At 42.4% G+C, this 9,967-nt stretch overlaps 1 protein-coding gene and 1 long non-coding RNA gene across 6 annotated transcripts in view; one reads left to right on the top strand and one right to left on the bottom strand.

Moving 5' to 3' along the window:
- Nucleotides 1-858: 858 nt before the first annotated feature.
- Nucleotides 859-9,967, bottom strand: part of LOC311235219 (myosin phosphatase Rho interacting protein) — a 178,900-nt gene continuing 169,791 nt past the window's right edge. For 4 of the 5 annotated variants that reach the window (XM_084322622.1, XM_084322621.1, XM_084322624.1 and 1 more), the window contains one exon: nt 859-3,076. Coding sequence is in view for 3 of the 5 variants with exons in the window: in XM_084322621.1 (XP_084178747.1) it covers nt 3,005-3,076 (72 nt within the window). In the remaining 2 variants the exon portion in view is untranslated. The remainder of the gene's footprint in view (nt 3,077-9,967) is intronic. The other variant, XM_084322623.1, reaches the window with a different exon arrangement.
- LOC311235221 lies at nt 3,666-7,892 on the top strand. The gene is made up of 3 exons (XR_014620147.1): nt 3,666-3,802; nt 4,567-4,626; nt 7,756-7,892. It is a non-coding gene; the product is annotated as an uncharacterized lncRNA (long non-coding RNA).

The raw sequence follows: 9,967 nt of genomic DNA, 5'->3' as shown, positions 1-9,967 counted from the left end.
TTTTTGTTAGGCCTTAGGTACAGCACAGTGTAGGACTACACTTCTAAATGGACTCAGGAATAAGGTAATAAAGGTCTCCGAGGTCCCAAAACGTATAAGGCCTTGAATTTACTTGCACCACTTTACCTATAGACCACTGCACTTCCGCGTTACATTGAGCTCATGGAGGAGAGCGGGGGGAGCAAATGAATGAATGTGGATGAGAGCCTTGATGTAAGTGGTTGTAGCAGCTACAGCTGTGGGGGTGCTAGAGACATGATCGAATATACTTTTATACGCCTGAGTCTCCTAAACACGGCGCAACCAATTCCAAATCGATTGGAACTTTTTCACACAAATGCCCCCCCAAGGACACCTCATCGCCCTTTATACTGCACCCCCCTTTCAACTACTCTGAAGTTGAACCCCCCCTTTTAACTACTCTGCACCCAGACACTCTGAACGCCCCCTTTTAACTACTCTGCACCCAGACACTCTGAACGCTCCCTTTTAACTACTCTGCACCCAGACACTCTGAACGCCCCCTTTTAACTACTCTGCACCCCGACACTCTGAACGGCCCCCTTTCAACTACGCTGCACCCCCCCCCTTTTAACTACTCTGCACCCAGACACTCTGAACGCCCCCCTTTCAACTACTCTGCCCCCCGACACTCTGAACCCCCCTTTCAACTACTCTGCACCCCGACACTCTGAACCCCCCTTTCAACTACTCTGCACCCGCCAACACTCCCTGAACACCCCCCACCGCAGTTGAGAAACCCTGACACTAGAGGACCAAAGATGGTGTATAATAGCAGCCCATACAGCATTCATACATTCCTTCAGGGCCAATGGTGAGAAAATAACCATTCAGAGATTCAGAAACACTTCATTTATTTGACATCATACATTCAAACGAAAATAAAAAATATTCATATATATATATATATTTATTAATATAGAGCTAAGTAGGCAAGGTCAAAGTTTAAAACCAAACATGTGGCATATATATATGTACACGGTGTGATCTGAATACTATACAGTGTGAATCCGTAGCTGCGCAGGGTTCAGGGTTCGTGGATGTGGGTCTTCTTCACTCAGCTGAGGCACAGAGACGATTGTCCCTTTTCACAAACGTCATAGCAGGTAAACCACAGCTGCAGTTGATATCTTATCAGGGTGAATCCACATGCTGCTACGATGCCCCTCTAGCTCATGGAATGAACTCCCAACAGTCCTTAAACCTTGAGATTTTCCCCTCTGTTGCAGAGTTTAAAACATTGATCTCCAACCTTTGTGTTAATGAAGTTGTACGTGTTTTAATCGATTGTTATCCTTACTCGTCTAATTGTTGTGATTTTATATGCCTTTATTTTTTTGCTTAACTCTGTATGAACACTCGGCGTGACTAAGTGAGGGAAACCAGTTGCCTTTCGAGTTTAAATAAAGGTTTTAAATTAAATGAAATATTTAATCATTTGTCCACGTGATTTACCGTTGGTGTCATCAGTATTGACACCAACGCTGATGCAGGTAAATCAAGTGGACCCACTATTAATGTTAATATTAATATAAATATAATATTAATGTCATTAGCTGCGTCTGTGTTTACCCTGCAATGACGTGTCCGTGAAAAGGGTCCACTTCAAAAAGACAAAAGATGTCAGTGAGAAGTCAGGGATTAGGCCAAGTGCTTCTGGACAGACATTTACAGTGAAACATTTACATCTCAACACCTAAAATAATAGGATTTTGCAAAGCAAAGCTTATAAATGTAAGATTTCCACACTAAAGCATAAAGTAGGAAAATGAGGCTGACTGATCCTTCAGTGATTCAAAGTACCATACAGGCATGCAACATCCTAAACATCGGTCGACTGTGTGGAGATGGAATTCTTACACCAAACCCAAAACTATGAGCAAATAAAAAACCAGGCTGTAAGTGAGAGGAAACTCATTAAACGCCTAAGTATCAGTAGCAAGTTAGCGCGGATATTTCCTAATATTCCAAAGAAGAATTTATGAAGTTTGGTTGCAAGGTAAATAATAGTTGGCTTGAAGTCACCACACCAAATTGAAACAAATGATAACAAACAAAAAGAAAAAAAAAAAAAAAATCAGCTTTCCTCAAGTAGTCAAGTGATAAGTGCAACACCCCCCCCCCCCCCCCCGCAACCATACACTCAAATAATGTTATAAAACTCTCATACGTCAGCAAGATAAGCATCACATTTTTTTCAATATCAATCAAAACATAGGGAATTATAGCACAGCAGATGCCCCAACAATCAATGGCAAACCATACTCTTCCACATAATTATCCAGTAGTTCTGTACAACACAGCCGGTGCAAGACAAAACATACAAAAAATCATTAGATATAGACATTACTTTTGTAACCAAAAACAATAAAATACAGCAGGTACATAATGAGTTCATGTTGGGTAATATATATTATTCATACTGTGTATTGCTATTTGTTTTGGCATTTTGGCGGATCAGGAAACAGATAAATATGCAGCTGTTAAGCTCTCAAAGGTGGAACAGCTGAAGCGTGATATTTAATCTTTAGACCATCACCATATTGAGGTCATTACTGAACAAAACCTTTAACACAGGATTGATTCAATAATGTAAACAAGAATGAAGATAAAAAAAAAAGAAAGAAAAAAAGTAAGAATCACAAAACGAAAACTATAATCTCCCAATTGACCCATCTCAAACCCCGCCCTCTTTCCTTGATCCTCCAATCACAACCGTTGCTTCCCTTGGACAAACTTTGTTTCTTTTGTCCAAGGGAAGCAACAGCTGCGATTGGAGGATCAATAAAAATAGGGCAGGGTCTGAGTAGGTCCGTTGGAACGGAGTTGCAATCAGTCCACATTTAAGGTTGACATTGTTGCACATGGTCCATTGCCTGTGCCAGTCCCCCTCCTGATGGTGGGCGTGGCCTCTACAGGTGTGATTGACCATAAACCAAGGCAAGCAAAGAAGAGTAAGAAGAATATGTCAGATTCCCAGTGTTCAAATCTTTTTGGAGTCTTTTGTCTCAAATAGTTTCATGCGTTCCTGCACAGTCAGTCCCTCTTTTAGGCTCTGGAAGAGAAAAAGAAAAATAGTTTAATTGATATCTGGCTAATGGCAAGGATTCTCTCTTAACACTTTCTGCGCCATCCACGTATATATACGTTTTTGGATAGTTTTAGCTTTTTTTCTATTTTAATATTCTATTCAATGTCACAGACCTTTAAAAGGCATACTGGGGAGGGCGGTCAGGTGGCGTAACGGAGATTGCGTTCGTCACCAACCCCGGAGACGCTGGATTCACCTGTTCGAATCCAGCTCACAGCTCCGGGGTTGTCACCAGCTTGGCTGGCCGTTCACACTAATACAATTGGCAGTATTAGAGGGTGGGAGAAGCTGGCGGGGTGGGTCCGGGTCGTTGTAAACAGCGACTCCTACAGTTCGGTCGGGGCCAGGCGCGGAGCTAGGGGGTGGCTACCTGGGCTCAAGCCCCGGATGTATTCTGAAAAGCCCCGGATCTAAAATGATAAAAGAAAAAATTACGTGAGGTGAACTTGTGAGTAACGTGCAGTACCGAAGTCCAACAGAGAGGCAGCAGGGGCCGGAACTTCCCGGAAGCAGCCTGCATAGTCTGCCCTGCCCTGAAGAAGAGTTTATTCAATTCGATTTGGAAAACCTACCGTCCTAACGTGATGGATATTAGAACGTTTTTTGCATCAAAGAAGCAGGCGCCACAAACTGCTGCAGACAACAACAATAACAACATCATCACCAATGATGAAACGGATGATGTTTCAGGTTTGTGAATCTTATATTTGAAACTGAAAGGAAGTTGACTGCAGTGCTGATTGCTGCTGCTAATGGTAGCTTAACTTTGCTATGCTATCCAACCATAACATTATGTTACAATAAAAACGAAAGATTACAATGTAATGTTACCTTACATGGTAAGAATCCAAACAAGCCAGACATTTGAGTAGAGCTGCTTGTATGTATTATGGGCATAGCTGGCAATGTCATACATTTATGGGGGGGGGGGGGGTATATTGATATAATGTGTCTATAATTTTGCTTCTTGGAGAATGCCACATGCAAGAGGGTGTTTAGGAAATTCTCCTTCACATTTATTTGTGGATTATATTGTATTATATATACTTGTTTTTATGTGTAAATAACTATTGTAAAGTGAATAACAGGCTGATGGTGTTTGAAAAAGAGTGATAGCTTGTATTTGATTCTAAGTAACCACACTAAGTATGTATGTATGTATGTATGTATGTATGTATGTATGTATGTATGTATGTATGTATGTATGTATGTATGTATGTATGTATGTATGTATGTATGGAACATGGCTCAAAATCTCTCCTAACTAAGATGTAATGTTAACTAAGTTACTGTAAGTTAAATGGTGATATAGGCTAAATGGTGAGCACAGTCTGCCCTGATATATATATATCACACAACATGACTAGCCTCAGCCCATCAATTATGTCGTTTTATACAAATATAAATTATGGTGAATGTGTGTGTGTGTGTGTTTACTGTATTTTGTAATACAGGTCAGCTGCTGCTAACCAATACAGCTGCATCCGCCTGTCCACCAACAAAAGATGTTTCAGGTTTGTGAATCTACAGGTGTCATTTTCTTTTATATTTGAGAGTATGGTTCTAGACCAGCTCTATATGAAAAGTGTCATGAGATAACCTTTGTTGTGAATTTGAGATATATAAATACATTTTTATGTTCACACAGATGAGGCAGCTACATGTAGGGAAGAGCAACAAGGGGCAGCAGGATTGTTTGCTGATTTAGGCACACAAGAACATGGCCCTAAGCAGGTGTGCCTCCCCCAGTACCCCTTCAGCCACTTCGGTTTGCAGAAGAGAGCATTTAATAAGAGCTGGTTCGAGCAATTTAAATGGCTGGAGTACTCAGTAGCCAGGAACTCTGCATTTTGCTTTCCATGTCAGCAGTTTGGAAGACAGAATATTCGCACCAATAAAGATGCTCTCCTCAGTACCCCTGGATTTTCCAACTGGAAAAGGGCTTTGGATTCCTTCCGTGAGCATGAGAAAACTGACTTCCACAAGTCAAGCATGACATGTTGGCATAGCTTTAAAAGCACAGGAACTCATGGAGATGTGGTAGAGCTGATACATACTGCAAGCGCAGAAGAAATATCAGAGAGGCGCCAATACCTTCAGCGCATTGTGGGTGTAACCACATTTTTAGGGAAGCAAGGCATCCCATTCCGTGGGCATGATGAGCAGGAGGCTAGCCAGAATCCAGGCAACTTCCTAGAATGCTTGAAACTCGTCAAACTATTTGACCCATTTCTCCAAAAATATACACCTCCTAAAAATGCCACGTACCTCTCCCATTTGTCCCAGAATGAAATGATGACCAGCATTGCACAAGAAATAACAGAAAATGTCACAAAAGAAATTATAGCCTCCAAAATGTACTCTGTGATGGCAGATGAAGCCAGAGATCACCAGACAGAGCAGCTGGCAGTATGTGTTCGCTACGTCACAGTGGAAGGTTCCCCAAGAGAGGCTTTTCTTGGGCTACACAAGCTAGACAAATTTGATGCAAAGTCCATTGCAGATGGAATAGAGGCAGTGCTGCAGTCCCACAACCTAGGGGGCCTCATGTGTGTTGCACAGACGTATGATGGAGCATCAGTGATGAGTGGAGCAGTGGGGGGTGTCCAGGCCCGCTTCAGAGAGCGACACCCTGAAGCAGTGTATATACACTGTTATGCACACAGGCTCAACCTTGTCCTGTGCAACACATGCAAAGCCATACCTGAAGCTGCCACATTCTTCGACCTGCTTGAAAATGTGTACACTTTTTTCAATAAGTCACTTGTTAACCATAACAAGTTCATTGAAATCCAGAAGCAACTAGGATTACACCCATCTGCACTTGTACAGCTCTCGACAACAAGATGGGCAAGCCAGGTGAGGTCTGTAAAAGCTGTTGTAAACAACCTCCCTGCCATTCTAGCATGTCTCGGGACAATGAAAACAGCCACAGCCCAAGGGATCCTGTCAAATCTCAGCAAGCCGAAGACCATCTATATGCTGGTGATGTTTGCCAAACTCCTGGGGATAACCGAAGGGCTCCACCAGTACCTGCAGGGGGAAAGTTTGGACTTGGGAAGAGCAGTGCAGTACAAGACTGCAGTGGTTGAAACCTTGACGGATCTCCGCACAGACCCTGGGGCTGAAGATGTGTTCAAGAGTGCCATGACCATATGTGAGGAACATCACATCCAGCTCCCTGTTGGTCCCAGGCGGCAGAAACAAAAAAGATTGGAGGATTTTGTGGTGGAGTCAGCCTGTGGAGCAACCTCCAATCAGACCACCCCAGGTGATTTCAGAGACCAGCTCTTTTATCCCTGCCTGGACAGGATGATACAGGAGCTCACCAATCGCTTTTCAGATGTGGGAGATGAGCTTATGTCAGGCATTCAAGCCTGCAACCCAACCACAGCGGCCTTTCTCTCCGAAGATGCTCTCAAAAGCCTTGCTACCCACTATAGCATCAACCTGAAGCCAGAAGAACTCCTGGTGGCAAAGAACTTCTTCAAGAGATGGCTGGAGAAAGAGAAGAGAAGGCTGGAGAAAGTCCCTGACACAACCACAGAGAGAGAGAGAGACCCTGACATAGCCACTGTGTTCAAGATCCTTGACAGAGACATGTTTCCCACCCTGAACGCTGTCCTTCAAGTGGCCCTGACTATGCCGGTAAGCAGCTGCAGCTGTGAACGCTCCTTCAGCGCCTTACGCCGGCTGCACACATGGTTGAGGAGCACAATGGGCCAAGACAGGCTCAATGACCTGGCCATCATATCCATCGAGAAGGGCAACCTGGATGCCATAACCCCTGACAAAATTATTGACAGATTTGCTCAATTAAAGCCACGCCGGCAGTGCCTTACTTTGCCACCACAACAAAAGAAGTAGAAAAAAAAGATGGGGGTGGGAGAGAGGGGTGGGGGGATAGCAGTTGGAAAGGAGTGCAATGAGGAAAAAAACTAGGAACAAAGGGTGCACATAGGACAGGACAGGGAAGGAGTGGATTGTGAAGAAGAAAGGAGAACAGGAGTGGAATGGATATAATGTTGATGTTTAATTGTTTTACATGTATATAGTTATTTGAATTCATTCATTACATTTCTGAAATTTTAAGTTTGTCAATTTCCAGTGGGAGAGGGATACAAATAAATGGGAATAGAGCTGTCCTGATTAATTGATTATAAAAAGAATTGTTAGGGACAGCCCTGAAGGGGATTAAAGGAGAATGTGAAGAAAATGTATGAGCATCAAGAAAAATACGTGAAAACAAGACATCATAAGAAGTTATGAGAAGGAGAGAGAAGAACAATGTATGAGAAGCCAGGAGGAGCATTGGTGGACAGAAGAGAATGTCTGTATAAGAAGTGAGGAAGAGAGAACAAAGTGAGGAAAATAATGGAGAGAATTGGAAATTAGTCATAAAACTTGTGCAGAAAAGCAGAGGAAGAGAGTGACACAAGAGATGAAAACTGAGTGAGAAGAAGGGAGTGAAGACAAGAGCAGTAAAGACAGCACCACATGTAAGAGAATAAGATGCATTTCATGTTTGTTTGTTTTTTACACACGTACAGCACATCACATGTACTATAAGAGAATAAGATGCATTTTATTTGATTGTTTTACTTCAATCCTAATACCACTTTTGTTTTATATTTTCTTTTCAGTGGATGCGAGGCATGTTCCCTGGATCATCTGAAGTGACTTCAACCAGATGCTGACTTTTGTATTTGTTAAGTTATTTAAGTTTTGTATTTGAGTGAGTTAAGTTATTAGTTTGCTTCATTAAAGGGTGTTAATTTAAGTGTTCTCTAGTATCTTTTGTCCGCTTTAAGGTGGTGGTTACGCTAAAGGTAACGCACCTAACGCATGTTTTTTTTGTTTTTTTACAATTCATCATTGTTACATGAATATATAATATATTCATGTAACAATGATGAATTGTAAAAAAAAAAACATGCGTTAGGTGCGTTACCTATATTATATATTATGTTTGCACCAGATTTAGCAGAGGCTAATTTCCATCTGTGGTCTATCCAGCAGCTAACTGTATTTGAGTGAGTTAAGTCTTGGTGTTATGGTAGACTCAGACCTAAGCTTTAAATCACAATCAACAAGTTGACAACTTAATTCTTCCACCTTAGAAACATAGCTAAAGTACGGCCATTTATAAATCAAAAGGACGCTGAAAACCAGATCCATGCCTTTATCTCAAGCCGACTCGACTACTGTAATGCACTCCTTACCGGCCTCCCGAAAAAATACGATAACTATTTTATTGCAATGCACTATTGCATTATTTTATTCTATTTTACTAACTATTTTATTGCACTGCACTATTTTACTTTGTATCAGTGAATCATAGACGCCTGGCCATAAGAGCATTCGGAGCATCTCTGCTCTCCCACTATTGGGAGCAAAGGTATGATCTATTCTTGCTCCACCACTTTTTGATTATATGAAAAATATGATATATCCCCCCCCAATATATAAATCTAACCATAACTACGTTATGGTTAACTGAGTTTTATAGTGAAAAGAGCAGCTTTATTGGTCAAGATTGAAGGCTCTATATTGCAGGAAATTGCACATACAGGTTCATTAAATTCAAAAAAAAATTGTCGTGGAGGGGGTCCTGCCTGACCCCCTCCAAACCACCTGTCGAAATAAAAAAAAAAAAAAAAAAAAAAAAAAAAGGGGGGGGGCCTCTGGGCTAAGCCCCGGATCTCCTACGATCCTAGATCCGCCCCTGGTCGGGGCGCCTGCTAAGCGCGGATAGGATCTAAGTGGGATAGTGTGATCCTTTCCACACGCTACGCCCTCTCAGTGAGAATCCGCGCTGCCAGGTGAAAAGAAGCGGTTCATTGGCTGGATGTGTGTCGGAGGAAGCACGTGGTAGCCTCCACTCTCCCAGACCGACTGTGGGGGGGTAAGTGCGCAGCGACCAGGAAGGGGATTGGGAATTGGCATAACGACTAACATTGGGATGGGAGAAAATCGGAGGAAAAAGGAGGGGGAAAAAAAGGCATACTGGGACCCCCAGGGTGCAGTACCGGCCAGATCCTGCTAGTTGGCAGTATCAAGAGTGCAGTAAATCCTGTTCCAGACCTTGTTTTACATTTAAACCCCACCGGCGGAGATCTTTAGTCCAGGGAAGCCTAGAGGTTCAATTGTTCACATTGAAACATGTCCAGGACACTAGATGGAAATAGTAGCGTGTCCAGGGATGAAACGCCAATGCTTTTAGCAGAATTCACGTAGCGCCCTATAACTCAGCTTTTCAGGAATTAGCCCGGATCACTCTGAAATGATACAATATTCACCACGGGATAACGCGCAAACGTACACATGAAAAAATGTATTCTTTTTTGCATGTTCGACGGAAGATACTGACTGTCAAATGACTATAGTATTGTCTCCATAGCTATACTATAGAATATAGATCTAGCTCTACAGACAAGGTGACGCACCCCTATCTTTAAAGCGTGGCCTAGCTAGAACGGGATAAGGATAATGGCCGGCGCTGAATGAGTGAATAAATTAAAGGTGCGATGTATAATATTTAATCATTCGGAATGATAACCACGTATACTCAGCCGCACACAAATAATGTGGAATAAACCCCCCACAAAAAAGAGAGCTATCATTAAATGATGTGCTTATTAAGTGACATATTCCTCCTTTTGCAAATAAGCTAGCATAAAATGGTGCTTCTTCTAGCAGTACAGTTGAGCCCATTGTGATTGTGACCTCTGAAAGCCAGTGATGTCAGCTGCATTGCTGCTTCCTTATTTGTTAGTACACTTGCAAGTGTGGACAGCCAATTACACCAGTGCACAGAGAGCTGCTAACTACCACACCTGCGTGCCCACAGAGCAC

The sequence above is a fragment of the Notolepis coatsorum genome, assembly GCF_963971535.1.
Source record: "Notolepis coatsorum genome assembly, chromosome: 10".
Lineage (NCBI taxonomy): Eukaryota > Metazoa > Chordata > Actinopteri > Aulopiformes > Paralepididae > Notolepis > Notolepis coatsorum.
The sequence above is the reverse complement of the archived record's forward strand: the minus strand, read 5'-3'. Positions and strand labels throughout refer to the sequence as shown.